Here is a 23,020-nt window from a genome sequence, read left to right as displayed (position 1 = left end):
TTTATGCACTAAACTTTTACTTATTTTGGGGGCAAAAATCTGGAATCTAGTTCAAAAGGGGGCAAAATAAAATAAGCAGATCTGCAAAAAAAAAGTGAAAAAAATACAGCGATATGTGCTGAATATTTATTTACAGAACAAATTTAACTTATTTTAATGTGTTGAGTCAATCTTTGGTTGTTAAATGATCCATTTTTCCTCACCTTCCCTTTGTCCTGGAACGACCCTCATAAATTAGAGTTTGAGGCCAAACTGGAAACTTCCAACAACAAAGTGTGCCGCAGCATTCAGACAGTGGTTTGGTTAAAAGACGGAACACTAGAGGATTTGACTCCAATTCTGACACATGGCTGCTCGTCACATCCTAGAAAACCTGTTATAACTCCTTCAATATCAGCCATATTCCTGTCACACGTTCAGACTTCTAATGTTATGGCCGATAAATGTGTCTTTGACCTTCATGGTGGCTGAAAGGCACCAACCAGTCCAGTGAGTAACTCACCATGTGTACAGTGAAGAGATCCTGACGATTCAGCATGGGAAGGAAGTAGGACCACGCGGTGTTTTTGGTCTTCTTGGCGTAGTCAAAGAAGATGTTCACCCTCTGATGGTTCTCCTGAAGGACCGGAGAAGAAAAAGTCTTAGGGCCACGATGGATTATTATTAAATTTAATATTCTAAAAAGACTTTTTTTCAAATATAAAAGTATAAAAACAAATCTTCATCAGGCTAATTTCCCTAATTCATCAACAAAGTAAAAGTTTTCATCTGTGATGGCAAAACCTTCTGTTTTCTCCAAAATCATAAATAATACTTTAAAAAGATCCTGACGATGGAGGACATGAGATTAAAATTGTATTTTAGAGTATTTCTTTAGAGAGGGTGGGAGCAAAAGGGAGGGGAAGGTGTTACAGAATCCAACGGCACGGCCAACAACTCGGAGGAAACTCCTACCGCTCTGCAGAAACTATGTCCTAAAAAAACAGCACCGTATTTTTTTTTTTGTTAAAACGGCATAATCATATTTAAAAGACCACTGCGAACGCTTGAAAAAACATCAAAAGACGATGGGAGTCTGTCTTTAAATTGAAAACTTTATGACTTTACAACTATAGGAACAGGTTTTATTTTAAAGGTGGAAAGTGAATTAAGATGATGAAGGGAAGCTGCAAAGTTAACCACTTTACACGTTTGATTCAAATCTGCTGCTGATTTTTATGAAACTTAATGACTTAAAGAACCTATATCAAAACAATACATATATGTGAGCTTTAAAGTGTTTTATGAGGATCATTACTCCCTATAAACAACCCCAAAGTGGTATTTCTGATCCATTCATGCATCTCTGAGTTGTCCTCTAAAAACCTGCTCTCTGAGCACCAGCCCCTCCCAATCCACGAAAACCAGCGGCTTCTTATGTTGTGACGCCACAAAGTGAGGAACCGCCCCTTCCAGGAAGAGTCTGCGCTGCCAGCGCCGCCCGAATTCATCTCTTCATTTTGCTTTTGTTAACTCAACCAAAAGAGCAACAAGTAAATCACTAAACGTAATGTCTTCAAAGAATTCTCAACTATTTATGGATCCATAAATACTCAAAATATTTTAAAATATTCAATCCTTTTATAGTAAAAACTAACCACTCCAAAGAGTTTGTAAAAAGAGCTAGAATGTAGTTTTCTTCCCGTCTTGGTACCTGCAGAGTGTCGTCGATCAGAGTCAGGATGTACTGGACCGTCTGCTCCTTGGAGATGTGAGCCATCAGGTTCAGGAACGTCTTTGCGCACTGCTCAGTAACAAAAACATGACAGTGCGTAAAAAAAAACACCTTCTCTGCCATCTTGACCCGAAATAATGCAGCTTCATGGGTCCTAAGTGAAATTTACTAAAACAAAGTTGGAGCCATAAAAAAAGCTCAGCTAAAAGAAGTGGAGTTTGTTTTTCAGATTAAAAGCATTTCAACATTAATGAGACTATACCAAGTTTATGACTCTGAGGCAGGGCTGTGTAACACAAATATTACACTTGAGTTCCACACCTTGATGTATACAAATATAATCTTCAATAAATTGTGTTTTTAGAACATTTATCAAAAGTACAAACAACAGGATTGCTCACCTGATGTCCGTCTTTAGCTAAAATGGCTTGTTTTTCCTCAGAGTTGGCCATCTCAAATTTCTTGATGAACTCACAATCCTCTGCAGAGATCATCTGACTTCTACAAAACAATCCAGTGGAACAAAAGCAGGTTAGAACAATGACTGTCGATAGATGATTTTGTAAAAACTTCTCCCTGAAAAGCATTTCTGTCTAATTCTAACGTGTGCAATAGGAATGAATCTTTTTCCTGAGCAGAAACAGAAAAGCAATAATGAAAAATACTTCAAGATACATCCCAATCAGCATATGATACACGTGGCTATTTAAAGCCAACTTCTTATATCACATCAAAACACAGAATAAACCAGAAATAGGAAAACAAGACTTTGTTATATATACATGATTCAGTCAAAACAAAACAGGAAATTACAGCTTAGAACAAAAATAGAGTTGCTTTTCCAATAACAACACTTTGAAATTCATTCTTTAGTAAAAACTGTAAAAAAAAATTAAAAATAAGTGAGGTAATACATTATAAGTGCTGTAAGTATAATTGGTACAAAAGAACAAAAACGTGAATTTTTCTTTCACGTCTTAAAGACCCACTCAAGTGAAAATTTGGGTTTTGGTGTTTTTGACAAGTTCTTGTAACATTTTTCTCATGATGTAGGACCTATACATAGAAAATTAGGATTAAACTGTGTTTGAAAAATTATACACTTTTTTCTAATCGCTGTAATTCAGGACTAGAAGAACAAATGGAGTTTGAAAAAGATTGCAGCTCCCAGCCGCAGCTGCCACAGTCGGCGGGCAACAAGCTCTGCTCCATTCTGATCATCCACTGTCACACAAATAGATCAAAAATCGTCTTTGTTTTCCTCGTCTGAGCTGGAATCTGGATCTCAACTGGACGGATGGATAGCTCCAATTTTGCTCGCCAGTTTTGTTGCGTCTGTAACGTTAGGTTGGGGTTGTGAGGGGCTGTAAGCTAGTGGAAGGGGCATGTTAACAGATAGATGATGGGAAATAAGCTTAGTTGTACTTCTGTACCGACAGTCCCACCCTCGACTCAGAGGTGACTTTCTGATGAACTCCTGCTGCTAGAAACCACACAAGTTTTTTTTGTTTTTTTTTATTTTTTTATTTTGGCTAAAAAATGACGTCATCATAATAAAAGACCACTGAGAAGGTTTTGAAAATGCATCAATTCAATTCAATTCCATTTTATTTGTATAGCCCAAATTCACAACAACAGTCGTCTCGATGGGCTTCGTATCGGTAATTGAAAAAGTAAAACATAAAATTAAAAGGATCATGAATACATAGAATTCAATAGGAAAATACTAAATTGAACTAACAAACTGACTAAACTAAACTGGCATCCCTGCCCTTAGACCCCCCTTCGCGGTAAGGAAAAACTCCTAAAAAAACGGATTTGGGGAAAAAACGGAGAAACCTCATTGGTGACCACATGAAAGAGGCCTTCCTTCCTGACGCAACCCTCTCAAAGCAACCGGGCTTGGGACCGGCACAGAAGGAGAGAAGGGAACATTTAGTAGCATATAAAACTCCCAAACATTTTTAGAATTTGTTTTCTCCTCTGACAGTTTGATATTTATTTTGCGTTCTTGTTGCTTTAAATATGATCCCAAATCTAAAATGTCCACACAAAAAAAACAGAATCAGAGAAATGCTAACTTTTTTAATATTTTAATTTTAGTGTAAAAAATAGTGTGTTGCAGTTAGGGATGGGTACCGAGCCCGGGTACTGAACGAGCCCCAGGGCAACATTCTTCAAGACTGCAGCATCGGTAAGATCTGACCTCAACGATTCTGCTATCGGTACTGGAGAAGTCGCATTTTAGGTGTGTCCCACAAGATATAACCTAGCGATGTGACGGTGTGGGATTTTTGATCACCGCGCTGATGAGGCAGTAGTACCGTTAAAACCTTAACGACACCCATCCCCATTTGCAGTAGAATACTGTTAGGAGTACAGTTTTATAATGCAGTTGACCATCTCTGCATGTCAACACAAGAGTGTAGCTGAATGAATGAATACATACATGGATGAAGGAATGACTGGATGGGTGAATTGATTAATTAAAATCAGGATGTGCAGCATTTTGAAGGAACTTACTGCAGGTAGGACTGCCAGTTGACCATGTTGGCCCGAACCTCAGCTGCTTTAGCAGCGATGATGTTGGTGGGGACGGCAGCGTCCACGGCCCCTCGGATGTCCATCCCGTAATCTATGGTCCCAAGCCTAAACAAGTCACCAGGAACCGGGATCGAACTTCAGCACACCGGCTCCACTGTGATCCCAGAAGCAGACACAGCGGGTCCGTTAGGAAAGTATTCATTTTCAAACACTCAGTGGAGGTTTACGCGTCCGAACGGACGTTAACATCGATGACAGCTCGTCTTGAGCGCTGCTAAGGTGTAACCTGGATAGATACTCACATATACTCCGTCATTTTACAATTTGCTTCTTTATTTCTAAAGAGAATTTTCCCAGAAGGACGCGATGCTAACAAGCTAGCTGGTCGATTTAGCCAACTTGTGACCCCATCAATGTCACGAGTTTCAACAACCGCTTAAGAAACAAAAACAAAAAAACATCATTTTGGCTTCACCAAATAAAAATAAAAAAAGTTAAAATACAGTGAGATAAACGCTGCGATCACAGGACTGCTGGTTAAAAACCAAACACGGAAAAAACACAGACAGAGGATGCTAACAGCTAGCTTAGTTCGTTTTTAGCGAATGGCGTTAAAAACGATAAAGATCTGTGAGTGTGATAAAAGGAACAATATTATGCTTTTTAGAAACATGTCGACTGAATAATTATCAACACGAGTCCTTGAATGAAGCACTTACCGAGCTAATATGCTGCACTGTGCTAACTGACTACAACACAGCGGCACAGTCGGTCATGTGACACTGACAGTCGGTCACATGCGCGTGACTATCAGGGCTTCAACAAACAGCAGGGGCGTTATTAGATAATCCTGGGGCGCCACTGGAGGGGGGCTCCTGACAATGTTTTCTGTGATATTTGGGATACACAATGTAGTTTACATGAAACAATTTAAATATGAAGCAAACAACCAAAACAAGCACAATTTGTGTGTCAGCATTAACAACAACTTTTTTAATTAAACTTTAAGGAAAGTCGGAGTGGGGGATGTAGCCTTGTTTGAGGTTATTACTGCTTCTGACAATTGTACATTTATGCATGTTTGTATCAGTATAAACTTTTGTTTTCTGATAAAAACACAGAAAGTAATTAAGCATCTGTTAGTTATGATTTCACACAAGATTAAAAAACCTGAGTTGTTTCTCTAGGACATAGTTTCTGCAGAGAGGCAGGAGTTCATTAGAAATTTGCCTTTGAGTTTTGGGCTGGAAAATAAATGCAGAGACACACCACCCTCATTTCTCTTCAAATTGAAATTAATTTTTATTTATGAAGCACCTTTCATGTCAAACAGACAGCTCAAGGTGCTTCCCATAAAAAAACAAACAAGAATACAATAAAACCAATCCCCACACATGTAATAAAATAATTAAATAAGCCCCTCATAATAAAATACACAAAAACAAGCACAAGTAAAAGAGAAATGACAAAGCTAAAGAAAAGAGAACCCAGAAGGCGCCGTCCGCCCTGTCCTCCTGTTGGCCGGGGTGTCAGCATCTTTACAGCACAAGCACAACTTATCCCCAGCACCCAACGCCCCAGAGACCCCCAACCCCCAGGCCCAGTGCACCCAACATGGGCACACCAGGCCCGGCAGCCCAGAGGAGCTGGAACAAGAGATGCCAGAGGACAAGCATGGCCAAATCTCTGGGAGCCCGAACACTAACAGCCCATCCAAGGGTGAGAAGACACTCATAAACTTAAACTTAACTACCTGTATTTAAAATATAAATACAGGTAAAATATGAAAATATTAATTAAAATAAAATAAGATAAGATGATTTAGTGCATAAAAGTCTAAAATATAAATTAGAACAAGTTAAGACATAAAAGGACTAAAAGGTATTAAACAAATAAATATGTGATAAAATAGCATATAAAATATAAGAATAAAGATACCACATATATAAGATCTAATTAAAAGCTGAGTTAAATAGATGAGTCTTTAGTTTCTTTTTAAAAACCTCAACAGAGGATGAGGTCCTCACATCCTCAGGCTGTTCCACAGACGAGGTCCGTAGTGTCTAAACGAGGCCTCGCCGGGGATTTTTGTCTTGACTCTAGGGACCCTCAGCAGGCCCGCCCGCGCCTGAGGATCTAAGGGCTCTGGGAGGTTCATAGGCTAAAAGCAAGTCTGATATAAAAGAAGGACCAAGGCCATGGACACTCTTAAAAACTATTAAAAGAATCTTAAAATCAATCCTGAAGGGAGCCAGTGCAGAGATTTTAAGATGGGTGTAATTTGCTCCCTCTTCCTGGTTCTCGTTAAAAGGCCTGCAGGAGAGTTCTGGACTAGTGGATACTAGTGTATCCACCTGTATACACTCTCTCCTGTTTATAACTGCCACTCACAACCCCAGCCTATCATTATTGATGCAACCAAAATGGCGAGCAATATTAGAGCGATCCACCCATACAGTTTAGATCCAGATTCCAGCTCAGACGAGGAAAACCGACATGGATCTATTTGTCTGCAGGGAGCTTGTTGCTCATCCAGCGTATTTTTTGAAGTCAAAAATACACCTTTTTTTTTTCAAAAACAGCCTTTTTTCATCTGCTTCTGATTCGCAATAATTTTAATAAAAAAATACTGAGAAGTTGCAAATTTGAGATTTATTTTCTTTATATTTGTCCTCCGTCATGAGAAAAATGCCACAAGAACATGGTAAAACCATCAAAACGCAATTTTCATCACAGAGGGTCTTTGATGTCTTGATTATATTCAGGTAAAATCAATGCTTTTTGTGAAACCAAACAAAAGGGGGGTACGTTTTTGTTCGACTTCATGACATCCTTATCTGGAACAGACGTCACACATCAAAGGAAAACACCGCAACAACATGTTAAAATGACCCAAAACACCATTTTCATTGGAGTTGGTCAGAAACACTTTTTTCTATTATGTTAAAAAGGACATGCTAGAATGAATTACTGTTTTCAACAGTGTTGCTCAATCAGTTTTCCAGCTGCCACATTAAGAACTTTGCCTTTCAAGCACATTAGCCTCACATTTTCAGTTTTACTTTAATTAGAATAACATTTTTTTTAAAGGATTTAAATTTTAAATTAATTTAAATGAAATAATTAAATGAAAAATGTAATAGTTTAGTTCTTTTGTCAGATCATTATTTCACACCTTGTTGTAAGACTTAAAAATGCAGAGACGTCACATTAGAAGTAGAAAATATTGTTGCATCTTTTACGATTGTTTTTCTTTTCTTTTGTAAGACATGTTTATTCCAATCAAAAATGATCCTGTGCCTGTCACTGGCCTTCCTCTGTCCGTGTAGTTCAGACAGTAAGACCTCCACGCTTAATCTGGCCTAAGCTGGTGAGACGCAGTAAAGCACGGAGGAATCAGGATTGCATCCAGTAGGAACACTGTCCTAATCCCCTTCTGCCCTCTCCTTTGTAAACACTCTGCTTCGTCCGCTTCACCGATGCTTCTTCCTTCCTTTTGCAGCCATGATGCGTTTCAGAGCTGAGGGGGTGAGAAAAGAGCGGGAAGAGTGGATGTCCTGTGATCTAACGCAAACTGGGGTCTCGCATGGCAAGTGAGGCCTGGTGGTTGGAGCATGCCATGTGTTAGCGTGCTGAGGCAGTGGGAGATCCGGCCCACGTCTGTGCTGCGGGGGATCAAACACGCCAGGGTCCTGATGTGGCAGTGGATACGGGGACTGGTCCGGGCCTGCCGGCACAGCGTGGGATATGAGCTCAACTACAATGGGCCTGTCAGAGAGGAGCGGGAGATTGTTTGCCTTGAGGTATGGAAATATTTGTCATCAAGGGTTACCATAATAGTCATAAACTCCTAGCCCCCCCCCCCCCCCCCCCCCCCCCCCCCCCCCCAAGGAAATGTCTGTTTCTCATCTAGTTTCCCAAAAATGATTGACAGGGAATCTGTTTAGGCAGATTTGACTGACAACACGGAAACAGACATTTTCTTTTTCGGCTTCCATAAACAGCCACAGATAACAATTGTCTGTCAAAGAATTTAAGACTGAATAAAATACTTCATATCAGCACATGAACAAGTCCCCAGACAGCTTCTTATTAATTGCCAGAAAATAATTAAAACATCTTTGGTGCCAGAGTGTGCTTATTTCAGATAGACTGCAGCTGCTGGAGACTCAGCAGCCTTTTTTTTTCTTCAAGCTGAACGTCTATTTAGAGAAGTCCTTCCAGTCTGAACAAAGCCTAAGAAGATTAAAAGAAGAAGATAGTCAGTCTTGAAATAGTTTGCTTCAAGTTACTGGAACTCTGAATAAAGTTATGCCATCAAATAAAATGCAGCACAGGCACCATCTGTGTGCAATAAATAAAAACAGTTAAATTAGTGTGTTGAGAACTCCAACACTGTCATCTTGTAGAGAAAAGAATTGTTCCCGATAAATGGATGAATAAGGATTTCCGATCACTGTGTGCAGTGAAGCCTGTTGCTATTCCCAGAAAGGAAGGGATTGCAGGAGAACCACGAGAACCCACAAAGCTTTCTCCAGTTTTGATTGGATGGTCAGGATGGGAGATGATTGGGTTCAGGTCATTAGCATATATCACACAAAGTTATGTGGCCAGATATCTTGGAGCAAAAGTGACGCTGTTGCATTGTAATTAGATTATTTCCTGTTGAATAAAAGGAGCGGCAGCAAACACACATTTATGGAAGTTCATAGAAGAGTTTGCTGGGATTCCTGAACTTAGGATTTAGTGCATGTACCCACACGGCTCCAACAAAAAATGCCGGCTGGTTGGAGATTCACATTTTTGGTGTTTTTTTACATGTTTTTGTGACATGTTTGTCATGATGGAGGACATGCATAAAGGAAATTAAGATCAAATGTGCATTTCTGAGTATTCCTTTATTCAGATTGTTGTGAATCAGTAGCAGACGAAAACATGAGGTTTGAAAAAGATTTTATTTTTGACGAAGAAAATGCGCTGGGAGGGCAACAAGCTCCCCGCTCCGCTCCATTCTGATGCATCCACTTGTAGACAAATAGATCCATGAACGTCTTTGTTTTCCTCCTCTGAGCTGGAATCTGGATCTAAACTGTAGACGTGGTTGGCACGTGGATTCGGGCCCCTCTGCTTTCTGTTTTAACTGCACCTTAGACATGTAGGACCCTTGGTGGTGGTGGTGGTGGGGGGGGGGGGGTGCTTGGACATCACTGCCAGCAAGCAGGCGATGTCCTCTCAGTGCCCTACACGCCAACTTTAGCTGCACCCTTTAGTACACACACCCTTTACACCACAACAATATGCACTCCAAAACACACACACACACAAACACACATCACACATACATTACACAAGAAAGGTGGGACCTCTGACCTTCTGTCCCCTACCCCATCCCTCATGGGGGAAACTAGGGTCTCGGCAACGGCGGCCGTGTTCCTCGGGTGCTGGCTCCCCGGTGGCCCTCTCTCCACGCAGGGAGAGGGATCGATACGTTCTCTGGCAAGACCATGAGCCAGGGATCACATCGCATCTGATCCTGGGGGTGTCTGTGTCCCTGTGGTGTGGGTTCTGGTCCTTGGCCTTGAGCGCTGGGCCTCGCCAAAATTCCAGGTGAGCCTGGTGGGGCCATGTTTACAACACTCTTTGGGGACACCCACTTCTCTTGGGTGTCCTCCTCCCGGGCAGCCCCTTGCTTGCTCATTCCTGGACCTCCCTCTGCCTGGGTGGGGGGGCTGCCTGGAGCATGGGGCGGGTCGCCCTTGGGGAGCCTTGGCTCGTGCCTGGGGTTGGGGGATGCTCAGAAGTCCTGCTATCATTGTCCTGGTTGGGCTGGAGCTTGCACTCTCTGTGCTCGTGGACCTCCCTGTAGGACAGCTGGATTGATTTTTCACAGTTCTGGCTATTGTTGCTAAAATACTGAATCAATGTGATCATGGATTTCAATTTTACTTAGATTCAAATTAAGATTCAAGAAAATGAATTGACATCAGTTTACTTGTGAAAGTTTGGTTTTGGTATGAAAAACAGTTTTCACTTAACTGGGAATGTCAATCAAACAACAGTAACATTTTTAGATAAAAGTATTATCACTTACAGTTTGACAACAGGAAAGCTGCTTTTTTGTCTAATGTTATATGTGAAATTGCATTAGAATTGATGAATTGATGTTGCATATTTGCAGTAAAATAATCTATTTTATTAATCACAGCTTTAGTTTTCAGACTGGTTGTGAATTACATACATTCGTCTTCTTTATTAACTAATGCGTTCCTGTCACGCATGACAGACAGAAGAGAATATTTCAGAAATCATGATTATTTTGTTTAATAAAAATTTGCTTTGAAGATCTTTTAACTACATTTGTTTGGGTTAACATTTCAATTACCTAAAGTTATTTTCCTTTTCTTTGATTTTTTTTCCTGTTTACATTTGTTCTGATTGTCATTTCCAATCTAAAGTGCAGTGTTCCAGTCTCTATTTTTTTTCTTTTTTAATCATTAATCATATGCAGGATCAACGCAAGGTCACCAATGCCATGAAATGATTGGGATGAGAAGAACCGTTTGCCTTGCTGAAACATGAAAATATGAAAAACATATATTTTTTTAAATGCCGGCTTTTCTATTGGTTTTTATCTCCATAGCAACCATTTTCATTTTTGGTCACCTGGAGGGGATGAACAGTTCTTTGTAATTTTTAGAAGAATAATCAAAAGTTAATCTTTTGGTTTCCTAGGTAACAGACCTTTTTTTTAACCACACCAACAATTCGAATATATTTACAATGTATGTTATATCGTTTTGTTCAGCTTGAGTCAGGGATTTATGATCATTTTTTTCAAAAATATGCAAGGAATAGATTTACTTTTGTGAGCTCGTCCCACTAATGCCAATAAAAATCTAGAACTCCTAAAACCAAAGTTTTTCCCCCAGTATCTTCTAAATGCTGCTCAAGGAGTTAGAATGAGATCAAGGAAAAACCCTTGGAGAGGTTTAAATTTGTAGCTGGCACTAAAAGTGTTTTTTGATTTATTTATTCAAGACAGCGGCCTCTTCCTGAGGTCAAAGGTCATTGAAACTTGCTATGATGTCATAATTTTTTTTGGGGGGGGGTCATTCACTATGCCCAAAAATCACTATTTTCCCCGTGTACTAGGTGTGTGCAAATTTGGATGAATTTTGAGTATGTGGCAGGGGTAAAGATTTTGCTCAGAGGCACAGGTAGAAGGAAAAATTGCAAAAACGATCTGCTCCTTCAGTTCAGGACTGCTGCAGGACAGAACAGTCAAATACACAGAACAGGTAAAGGGTTTAAAAACCGAAAGCGCAGGAAGGATTGAATTTAAAGGCACAGGTAGAGTTACAATGGGTTTGGGAGCCAGTTATCGCTCATATGACAGTAGCATTGAAAGAGACGTATGTAGTTCTGTACAGTATTATTAGGTTTTTCAAGGGATCATTGAAGGTACCAATAAGAATTCTGTAGTCTGACAGCTTGGGGGCATTAACTGTCTCTGAATCTTTTTGTATGGGACGCCAGGCTCCTGCATTGTCTCCCAGAACCTTTGTAAGGAGCAAAAGCTCTCAAATATTTTCTGAACACCTGAAACCGCAATATTTATCATTTAAAGCCAGTCTGCATAAAGGACAGGAATTTGAAGTTCGGTTCTATATTGGTGGTTAGAGTGCGCCAAAGACAACTGATGACACCACAAGTTGATTACAAGGAGGAAGACACTGATTGCACCTCATGAAAATGAGAATGACATTTAGTGTGAAAATAGCACCTTCATCAGCACACTTTGAAATGATGGGAAAAGAGGATGTTTTGCTGTGACTAAACAGATGCTCATGGGAAGCATGAGGTCCTGATGAGATGATAAAAAAGTGCCACTCGTCTCCAGTCTTCTCATGTTGAGTTACAGGGATTGAACATAAAGTACATTTTTGGATGCCTCGTAAAACATTAAATACATTGGATTCACCTGTTTCGTCTGCGTGACCTTGTTCATTCAGACATTCCTGCACCACCTTGCTAAATCACACAAGTATTATTCATCACACATGTGTGTCTATGGAACGCACAAGCCTATTTGTGGGTCTGGGTTACACAACACCACCACAAGAGGAGGTGTTAAATGAAGGGAGAAGGTAACAGTTCCTTTATTTGAATCAGGGAGGATGAGGATGTCTGAATGCTCTGAACACTTATGAATATCAATAAAACAGAGCAAGTCTTTACTGAAGGAAATATACGTATTTTTCTCTTAAAAGAAACAAAAAGCTGTTTATATGAGGAATATTTGCAGTATCAGACCAAAAACACCGGAACTGTGCAGACTGACATAAAAAAAAACCTGGTTTCTATCGAGTCTCCATGCTCACATTTATGTGGTTCCACTCGAAAGTGACATTGATTTTCACGGCATCGGGAGGCATCTTGACCAACAATGTGGCACCGAAATGCAACCGCATGAAAGCAGCGAAGCAAATTGAGCAGACAGAAAAAGGTGTGTCTGGCTGGAGTTTTGCAGAATGTACAGGTGCTGAGTCCAGACTGCCATCTGCTGATTAGAGAATGACGGACATGAAGGGAATTTGAAAAGAAAGGTGTTAATATCTTTTTAGTTTTGAACTGCCTGTAACAATTCATATTCAAATGTACACCGGATTGATTCCAAAACATCATAAAAATTTCTTCTCAACGTGACATAATAAACCTAAAAAGAATAAAAAGGAAGCAATGAAACTGAATAAAATTAAAATAAAACAAAGATGTGTCTGAAAAATAAGGCACCTCTCAGATCTTGATGTTCATGCTGTTCTTACTGCTTCCTTCAGGTGGCAGTGTCGTTTTTGTTCTGCTGATGATGAAGAACACACAATCCTCAATGAGGGAAATAATACGAAATAAAAACAAACATCATCTGCACACCCTAAGGATGTATATCCAGCCCATAATTTCTGCTTTTCTCATTCAGGCTGGGGGTGATACAGATGTCCAGATTCGATGGAGAGGATTCGCATTGTTTCACTGCTGCTTTTACAATGGACAAAGTTAACAAACACGCGCACACACACGCATACACACGCACGTCACTGTGCATGCGATCCCTCTGAAACTCAAAGCAATACAAATTCAAAGAACACCTAAAAAATGACAGTCATTGAGATGAAAATGCTCCATCAGCTGTTTCAGCACCACAGACAGCGACTTTAGACCCAGATTTGGATGAATCTGCCAACAGAATCTCAACTTTTATTTACTCAGTACTGCTTTAATGCATTTGTAAGCATCGTGGAAATTGAATTAGGCGAAAGTTTAGGTTCCTGACACTCGTTTAAGATGCTCAGAACAGAAAACGACAGATTTTTTAAATGTCCTGTTTGAATGTTCTGCTTCTGCGCTCTCGCCTTCAGCTCGATGGGCGATAGGGCAGCAGCTGAACCTGTGTCATACTGTCGGGATTTTACTCTCGTCACTGGGCTACTACGGGTTGCAGAGGGGACGCATGCGTAGTGATTTGAAGCAGCCGGTCGGTGAAGGAGAAAAAAAAGCCTTATGTTCCATCGGATGTAATCAAGGCTCAGGTTTCCCTCTTCGTGCTGTGCATACATGGTGAAATTGTGAGTATTTGTTGGACAGGGACGCGTCCCTGCGTGATGGTGTTCGTGCTCGGAGCGTTTTCTTGGTCGTTTTTGATGGCATGTTTGGCTTCAGAGGGTTAGGTGCCTTTTCGGCGGTTGTCTTGGGCAGATGGAGCGCCACGGTTCTCCACTTCCCGCTGCTGTGATGCGCCTCTTGTATCGGTTTGGATGTGAACCCGCTCAGTCAGGAGCCTTTTTTTAATCCCGGTGTCCTTCACGTTTGTGCTGCAAGGCTGTAGAGTGGGTGGGAGGGTGGGGGTGGGGGTTAGCTGGCGTTTTCCTGGGTTTTTTCTTTGAATGAATACTATCACCCCACCCCCCACCCCCCCCCAATTCCATCGGCTATAGCTGTTGAGTCAACCCGAAGCGCACTGCGATGCTGTCAGCTCTGAAGCGCCCGACACCCCAACGCGTAAAATGTGTCATTTTGGCAAGGCGCGCGGAACCTGCGGCTGATGCTGATGCCAGCTCGGATTTGGGGTGGGGGGTGGGGGGGAGGTGAAACCGCGGATCCATTTTGGAACTGGTTTTGTTTTCATGGAGAGGATGTTGCGGTTTCCAGATTCCGGAGCTGCGGCTTCAGCAGGCCCCGCGCTCTCATCATCCCCCCCAAAATGTGTTTGGAACAGGGCTCGCCGTGTCAGGTAGTGGCGGGAAGATGCCATGTGTCAGAAGCGACAGCTCTGTTACATAAACGATCTGACAGGATTTGGCAGCGTCTGACCTGGTGATGACACATTTCCAGAATCAGACAAGAAGTCCTTCTGTGAGCTGAGCTCCACTGTCCACAGGCCTACCATCCGAGAGGGGGGGTTCTGATGAACACCGCAGAGACTTACAGTCACAATAGTGACACAGTGATTCCTCATGCAGCCTGGGGGCCCATACAAATCTGATGCTTGACTAGTTCACATCCTAAATAGGTGTGTAATTATATTACCCCCCCCCCCCCCCCCCCCCCCACACACACACACCTGCACAGAGCTTCACAAACCCCCATGTGGACTGCTTTAACAATTGCAGGTGGGATATTTTAAAAAAATCCCCTTTATGTGTACATTTTTGGAAGAAAAATGGCTTCCTTTGCACAGGAAATACCAACACAGGTACATATATACCAGATAGGTGTGCCGTCATTGATATCGATTCAATTCTAACAAGTAAAATGCTGGTGAGGAGGGACTGCTGGTCTGGATCTCAGACTTCCATCACCTCTGTTGTCATATTAGCCTGCAGCACGGCTCATCCTGCCCTTGCTCCACTCATTACGCTGGCACCCATTTCCATCACACTGATGCATTGCGGGCCAAGAGCTTTTCCTTCACGATAAAATCTCAGTTACACACAATTCCTGACATCAACACTCATTGGCCTCCCTCTCCCCTGACTGCAGCCCATGGGATCAGAACGGATGGAGATGCGAAAGAGGCAGATGTCGGTGCAGCAGGAGTCGGCAGCGGGGGGAACTGCACCGGCCCAGCAGGACCAGCCGGGCCAGGCCAACCCACGGGGCTCAAATGCGTGCTGCTTCTGTTGGTGCTGCTGCTGTAGCTGCTCCTGGTAAGTCTTCTTCAAGCTCACTGTGCCACAGCATGGGCGACATTTTTGCACGCAAGACAGCCGCTGCGTCTCAACAGCAGGCCCGAGCCTCTGCCTGATGCTCCTGACAGATTCACATGAAATATGTGCACGTTCGCCCAGCAGCAGCTTCATTACATTTGGAAAAGGCTCAACCTAATTTTAAACCGCATATCCGTGTAAGCTCCTTTCTCGTCTATGATATCGACAGATCAGAATCCGACTTATCTATTATTTATTTATGAGGATTCAGGCTCTTTTCTGATTAAATCAACGCAGCCACACAGGGAAAACGGAGACGTTCAGCAGATGACAAGCTCCTGCAAGCAAAGAGCCAAAATCTGGGGCAGAGTTCAGATAAAATGATAAATACACTTCTATCTACAAATAATTTTGTTTTTGCATGGTGTACAAATACATCTATGGATATGTGTTGACAAATATTTCTGCAAAATCTGATCAATTTTAAGAACCTAAAACAATAATGATAAAGGTTTTCAGTTTATTAAATTGAATCGTAAGTGGTCAGGTTTTAGACACGCCTCTCCCTGCTTTTTAAAAAAGCATTTAGGTGTTTTTTCTTTTAAGAGTCTGAGATCAATTCTAATTCGAGGCAAGCTTTATTTAAATCTTGAACGGCGTTTATCCGTTTGATCATTTAAAGGTAAACAGTCACAAGTCCTAGTTGTTTTTTATCAGATAGTTCAGTCTAAGAAGGCAGCTGCCATCCATGAGACTGAGTCTAGGACTGCAAACTGATGCTTTGCTTTTAGACATTTTCATGCACAGGCAGCATTTGTTTTCCTGTTTTAATTGATACATTTTCTGTTTCAATTCTGTCAAGTACGTATATGTTTGTTTCTATAGCAGTTAAGTGCTTCAGAATTGTAAAAGGGAGCATCAAATGAAGCCGAAACAGGGAATTAGAACAATTATCACCAACGAAATAAAATAAAGATTTAGTCACGGTAAAGACCAACAAAAAGCTTTGCCGAATAAAAGTCTGTATTTTAAGACACTTAACAGAGTGGATCTGTCGTAACGACAAAGGGAGGGCGTTCCAAAGACGAGGAACAACTGCTTGGAAAACAAGCTCTTCTCTGATTTTACAGCAGTCACACGTTTTTGGTTTGCGGCCCCTCAGAGGACGAGATGAAGAATAAGGGGTCACATTTTCAAATCTGCTCTAAATTTGACTGGGAGGCAATGAAGGGAAGACAGCAGAGGAGTGATATGAGCTCATTTATTGACACCGGGAAAAGAGATCAGTTCAATCTGCATTCGTTTCAGCAGTTCAATCAAAAGGCAGTTCTCTAAGCCTGAACATTTTGTGGCTTGTTTCACATGTGGACCCAGTCTTGACTTTTATTAAAGATCAATGAGAATGGATTGATTGGTGTAGAAGCATCTTCAATGCCTGCAGCAGCAGGACATGACTTAAGTTGAAGACCCACTCCAACGAAAATGTTTTTTTTTGTAAATTTAACACATTCCTGAGGCATTTTTCTCATAAAGGACATATATAAAGCAAATGAAGCTTAACATTGCATTTCTGAGTATTTCTTTGTTCAAATTGTTGTGAATCATAAGCAGATGTGAAATGCAGTATGAAAAAGATTGTATTTGTGAAGTAGAAGATATGCTGGGCGGGGCCACAGTCTACCTGCTCCGCCCCTTTCTGATCCTCCACCTGCAGACAAACAGATCAGTGAACGTCTTTGTTTTCCTGGTCTGAGCTGGAATCTGGATCCGAACTGGACGGCTGGACAGCTCAGGCATTGCTCCCTATTCTGTTGGACCTTTCATGTTAGCTTGGGGTTGTGAGCGGCTGTAAGCTAGCGGCAGAGAGTGTAAACAGAGAGCTCTCAGCAAGTTGTTTCACATGAACTCCTGCCACTCTGCAGAAACTATGTTCTAGAAAACGACTTTTTAAATGTTTTGAAATTTGGCTAAAAATGACATCATCATAATTAAACCACCGCTGGGAATACTTTGAAAATAGATCTAGAGATGGTTGGAGTGGGACTTTTAACAAAAAATCGTTTTCATCCGACAACACGGTGTAAAGTTTAAAAATGGATTGGTTTAGACGTGTCACCCCCCCCTTAAGCATCTTTAATGTTCATGAGCAGCAGGAAATCCCTGAAGTGAAGTTTGGGTTTAAGCTTGAACCGTTTTTGTTGAGTTTTTGTGTCTGTTTCATCATCAGGAATGAAGACCGGGACGACCGGAACAGAAAAACATCGTATGACGTCAAAGAAGGGACCGCAGACTGTGAAGACTGGTCAGCTCAGTTCAATGCGAAAAACCGTCATGCACATCAAATTAATTAAGTGTGCATCATTGTTTCCCTTTAATGTTTTTCCTTGCCTCCAGTCCCAAGCCCACCCTGGAGGAGGTGCATTCGTGGGGGCAGTCGTTTGATAAGCTCATGGGCTGCCCGGCCGGGAGGAACTGCTTCCGACAGTTTCTTCGCACCGAGTTCAGCGAGGAGAACATGCTCTTCTGGCTAGCCTGCGAGGAGTTCAGCAAAGAGACGAATAAGAGCATGATCGAGGAGAAGGCTCGGGTCATCTATGAGGATTACATCTCCATTCTGTCGCCAAAAGAGGTGGGCAGATCACAATTCTGACATGGTTCTCATGGAGTTTGTTTAAATGAAAAACAATGGATTTGCCAAGAATTAGGATCTTCTTATTGGCAAAATAGGATTAAATGGTTCTGTTTGAATTATATCTTTGGGCCAAATGTTCTTTAAATTGCACATTTGTAGTAAATTTACTCCATAATTTTATGGTTGTGAGTGGATCTTAGAACTGTGTGATCTAGGACTTCATATTTCCTCTAAGGGTATTTTGAAGCAAGCATGAAATACATGAATTGACTGATCTATGATATCAAAATAAAACTTTTACGCCCGAGAAGTAGACCTAAAAAGTACAGGTTTGAGCCTGTTAGCTTCACTTTTACCAAAGACTGGACTCTGGGAACAGAAAGTCTGGATCCAAATGTTTAAAAAATGTTTAATTCTCCTGAACTCAAGTTTTAAAGTACAACGGAAAACACACCAGTTTATTTCAGTTTTCAGCTGTTTCAGCTGAAAAACTAGAAAAAAAATCCTAAAACAGATGAAAACACTTAGAACTACAAAACAAGATGTGATAATCTACATATTCACAAAGCTTTACAAGTAGTTACACTAGTTTAAATAAGTCTTTGTGAACAGTAAAGTCCCACTGTGATCATCTTTTGATCTATTTTCAAAGTGTTCCCAGTGGTCTTATAGTCATGAGGATGCCGTTTTTAGCCAAAATCTAAAATCCGGTGTTGTTTTCTAGAACATTGAGACATTTGAGAGGATTTTACAGAAAAAATATTGTTTCTTTTAAAGACCCAACGGGATGAAAATGGTGTTTTGGTGTTTGTAACATGTTCTTGGGGGATTTATTTGATGATGGAGGACAAACAATTTAGCTCTTTGCAATGGGGAGGGGAAGAGGGGGTGGGGTTGCTCTGCACCAACAGTCCCGCCCACAACACAGAGGTGAATTTTTAAAAAATTCCAGCTGCTCTGCAGAAACTATGTCGACACAGGTTTTTTTTTTAGGGGGGGAATCTGGCTAAAAACAACATAATCCTAATGAATAGACCACGGGGAACACTTTGTAAGTAGATCAAACGGTCATCGGAGGGGGGGGTCTATTTTGTCTCTACTTCCTATTTTCTCTCATCTCCTCCCAGGTCAGCCTCGACTCGCGTGTGCGTGAGACCATCAACCGGAACATGGTGGAGCCCACCTCGCACACGTTCGAGGACGCCCAGCTGCAGATCTATACGTTAATGCAAAGAGACTCGTACCCCCGCTACCTGAACTCCTCAGCACACAAAAACCTGCTCAACTCCCTGTCAGAGCAGTCCCCCGAATCTTAGGGCGGTGACGACACCACCTTTTGACGGTACCCCCCCCCCCTCCCCTTCCCCAAAATCCGCATCCCTTTTTTAAAAGATGTTTTCCTTTGTATGTTCAGTGTAGGGTTAGACGGGGCGTGGGCCTCGGGGCCCGGCCCCTCCCAGGGATCTCAGAGCTGTTGTGATCTGCACCTGACCGAAGACACTCAGGTCTTAAAATCTCCCGAGGGCTCAACATCACAAGTACTGCTTCAGATCAACAAAGCAAAACTCTCCAAAGGAAAATGAAAACGCGTCGTTTCAGTTTTCTTTCTTTTGATAGAAATACTCTATTTTATTTGTGTTTACTTTTTTATGGTCTGTTGGTTTTTTTTGTATGATTGTTTAGGTAGGGTGGTGGTGGTGGTGGGGGGGGGGGGGGGGGTCATTCCTGATGTAGACTATATATATATATATATATATATATATATTTATGAGTTTGTAAATAGTAAAACATGGAATTGTGGGTATTTTATGTGGAAATGCCTGGTTCTCTTTACTGCGTATGAAAATCAAAGCTCAAGTCAAAAAGCTACAGGCAGCTTTGTGGGGTATCGTTTGGTTTTTACCTTGTTTTGTCACCAAACCTCACACTTTGGTTCCTGTGTCGGTGACTTGGCAACTCCAGTTCATGCAGGACCTGAGCGTCGTGGAAAACCGTGTTATTTGGGGTCATAGAGGGGCAATAGAACAGAGTGGGAACAGGAAGCACGGATGGAGGTGAGAACCACAGAAGGAATCAAATGAATAAAGTATCAATTATTTTCAATAATTCTGTATTTACCAGAGACGGTGTTTGCAGTTATTGACTGTGAAGACGACAAATTTGAGAGTTTTTAGTCAAAGCGAACACATTTTGAATCTTTATACTTCATTTATTGGGCATGTAATTTTCCATCACACATATTTCCCGGAAAGACTCTGACGCTGAAATATTCATGATTCACGTGGTAACCGGGAATAAAAAGGTATTTGTGGAAATATACCGGTTAGACCACATGATATTGATGATGTCCTGCTGTTTTCTGCTTTACCGGCTGAACATCAAAGTTCCTAAAATCAAACATATTTTTCATATTTTTGAAAAATCTCCACGTGATTTTTATTTATATATTTACAAGGGTTGATAAATATTCAGGGCTGCACGGTGGGGCAGTGGTTAGCCCTCACAGTGAGAAGGCGCTGGTTCAAATCCCAGCTGGGTCCTTTCCGTCTGGAGTTTGCACGTTCTCTCTGGGCACTCCAGTTTCCTCCCACAGTCCAAAAACATGCTTCATAGGTTAGGCATGTCCAAAGTCTGGCCTGTGGCTCAAAGTTTTATTTATCTAACCTTCAGTTATCCAGGCAAGACCGAGTAGGAAAAGAAATTCCTATTTTTTTTAACTGGCCTGCATTCAAAATTCCACTGGCGGAAAATGAGCAACATGCAGCCTCCAGCACTTTCTAAGAAGTGTGTGTCGATTCCTCAAATGTGATTGGCTAAATTAGCCGTCGTAAACGTGTCGTTCGTTCGTCTGAATCGGACAACTGTTTGTGTTATCTGTTGTTTACATAATTCAAATGTAGAAGTTTACGGTGAGCATTTGACAATACATAATATATAGCATTTCATCTGAACTCAGATTTAATGCTGGCCAAATTAGTTTTTTCCACACATTTTCTCAATTTAATTTCTGCTCTTTAAATGTGAAATTTACTGTAATTTTGGTTAAAAAAATAGAAAAAGAAATAAAAGAATTTAGATACATATCTGTTCTTTGTCAAGAAATGAAAAGTATCACACATTTTCCCTTCACCCGGTTTGAGCACCCCTGTCATTGGTTAATTGGTGTCTCTAAATTGTCCCCATGTGTGTTTTGGGTGAACCTCACCGTCACCCAACAGGGATGACTACACCGATCATGACCCCCAAAAGGGATTTGGTGGCTTCTGAGGATGGTGATGATGCATATTTCACTCTAACTGACAGATAAAGCAGAGAAGGATGATAAAACCCAACACCCAACTGCAAGATTTCTTTTTTTGTGGAACATGGAGATGATGGGAAATTACAGACCTTAATGTTCGATAAAAGTGTGTCTTAAAAAGATGAAATATCTGACGGTAGGGGGTGCGGGTCAGACCAGGTTAGCTGTGTTCATGTGCTCAACGAGTGTTTCCAATGACTACAAATTGGAGTTGCCAAGTGTGAGAAACTTTTTGCATAACTAGTTTTCTTTGAATTACTTTGTTGCCTCACAAAACGTGTCACACACAAAGACAAGATCCTCACGTGGCGAAGTGCCTTGACATCCAGTTTCATGACATCTTTCTGATGGGAAACGCTGGTTTTCAGATTGATGCGATGAAGGTTATGAACTGCAGCAGAAAGCCAGTTTACTGGAGCCGTCCCCTCTCATTGGCCAAACAAACAATGGCGTCTTGATTGGTGACATCACGCTTTGGCAGTGCAGAGGGAGGCGACAGCACATTTCTTTACTTGCAGAGGCATACGAGGATGGGTGAGTTTGGGATAGGAATTTTTGGCCAACCGGGGTGGCACTTGTCTTAGACTTAACCTTAACCTACTATGTGCAATTTGAGCTGATGGGTGCACCGTGCAGATCAACCTCAAAACACAATCTAAGCCAATGGTTTGGAGTGATGCCTATAACTGTTTTTTTTTTGTCTTTTTCTTTTGTTTACTATATAAAATGTGTTATTTTGTGCTGACTTTACTCAAGAATACATAAGAAATCAAATAATGTGAATGTTTACAGTATATGGGTTAGATTTCTTTCTCTGTTACTCTGAGAAAATAATGACTTGTGGGCATTTCAACTAAGATAAAATAAAGCACAATAATTTTACTGATTGTGGAGGAGTTTTTGTCACTAAACCAAATTTCACATTTGGCATTGGTGCTAGAGAATTTTTCCATTAATTGTCTTTTTCCGGCCTAAATAAAGACAAAAAAATACTTTTTTAATCAAGCAGAGGTTAATCAATACAAATATAAGTTACACTCTTTGCTATTTAATAATGATTATTGTGCACTGTGATCTATATTCACTAATCTCTCCTGGTAAAAGTTTTTTAACTTAACTATGAATCCACAAGACTTTAAGAAAATTGATTTAGAAAATAATTTTAAACTCATTGTAAAAATATTTTAGTAAATAGTTAAATAAAATACTTAATAAAAAAAAAGGTAGTCCCACATTATGATAGCTCCTCCACCAGGGATTTTCAGGTATTTTTTTTTATTTTTTTTACATGAGCCTCCCCTTTAATGTACTCTTTCCTCTCTGCTCAGTTTGGGTTTACTGTTTGCTCTGAAACCAAAAGTCCATCCAGCAGCTCTATAGATGTTTTAGTTCTTCCTTTTTGGAAGCTTCGTCAACATTTTCTCTGAACAGAAACTGAACCAGCAGTTTTGTCTTCCCCATAAAACCAGATTTGATTTTTATCCTTAAGAAATGAACTGACAATCAGTTACCATTCTAAAATAATGATAATTAGTATGAAAACCAAACGTGTTTCAAATACTTTATCAATGGTAATACTGTATTTTTTTCTGAATAAGGGATCTTGTGTACATATGCGGCGTTGG

At 41.0% G+C, this 23,020-nt stretch overlaps 2 protein-coding genes across 3 annotated transcripts in view; one reads left to right on the top strand and one right to left on the bottom strand.

Moving 5' to 3' along the window:
- Positions 1 to 5,109, bottom strand: part of atp6v1h (ATPase H+ transporting V1 subunit H) — a 31,157-nt gene extending 26,048 nt beyond the window's left edge. For both annotated transcript variants that reach the window (XM_004079441.5, XM_011487061.4), the window contains exons 1-5: positions 4,978 to 5,109; positions 4,238 to 4,412; positions 2,116 to 2,215; positions 1,694 to 1,783; positions 503 to 616 (exon numbers count right to left, since the gene is read on the bottom strand). In XM_004079441.5, the coding sequence (XP_004079489.1) occupies positions 503 to 616; positions 1,694 to 1,783; positions 2,116 to 2,215; positions 4,238 to 4,341 (408 nt within the window). In that variant the 5' untranslated portion in view covers positions 4,342 to 4,412; positions 4,978 to 5,109. The remainder of the gene's footprint in view (positions 1 to 502; positions 617 to 1,693; positions 1,784 to 2,115; positions 2,216 to 4,237; positions 4,413 to 4,977) is intronic.
- Positions 5,110 to 7,722: 2,613 nt separating this feature from the next.
- On the top strand, positions 7,723 to 22,277 carry rgs20 (regulator of G protein signaling 20). The gene is made up of 5 exons (XM_023965115.2): positions 7,723 to 8,061; positions 15,296 to 15,462; positions 17,690 to 17,764; positions 17,857 to 18,091; positions 19,222 to 22,277. Exons 1-5 carry the CDS (start codon positions 7,873 to 7,875, stop codon positions 19,408 to 19,410), a joined length of 855 nt encoding a protein of 284 aa, XP_023820883.1. The 5' UTR covers positions 7,723 to 7,872; the 3' UTR covers positions 19,411 to 22,277.
- Positions 22,278 to 23,020: the final 743 nt, after the last annotated feature.

This window comes from Oryzias latipes, chromosome 17 (genome assembly GCF_053564925.1).
Source record: "Oryzias latipes strain Hd-rR chromosome 17, Olatipes_Hd-rR_3.1".
Lineage (NCBI taxonomy): Eukaryota > Metazoa > Chordata > Actinopteri > Beloniformes > Adrianichthyidae > Oryzias > Oryzias latipes.
Note: the sequence above shows the minus strand (reverse complement) of the source record. Positions and strands in the feature narration are given on the sequence as shown.

Coding starts and splice junctions, on each gene's coding strand:
- rgs20 (XM_023965115.2), top strand. CDS start 7,873: ATGCCATGTGTTAGCGTGCTGAGGCAGTGGGAGATCCGGCCCACGTCT. Junction 8,062..15,295: donor GGGAGATTGTTTGCCTTGAG/GTATGGAAATAT, acceptor CCCTGACTGCAG/CCCATGGGATCAGAACGGAT. Junction 17,765..17,856: donor ACCGCAGACTGTGAAGACTG/GTCAGCTCAGTT, acceptor CCTTGCCTCCAG/TCCCAAGCCCACCCTGGAGG.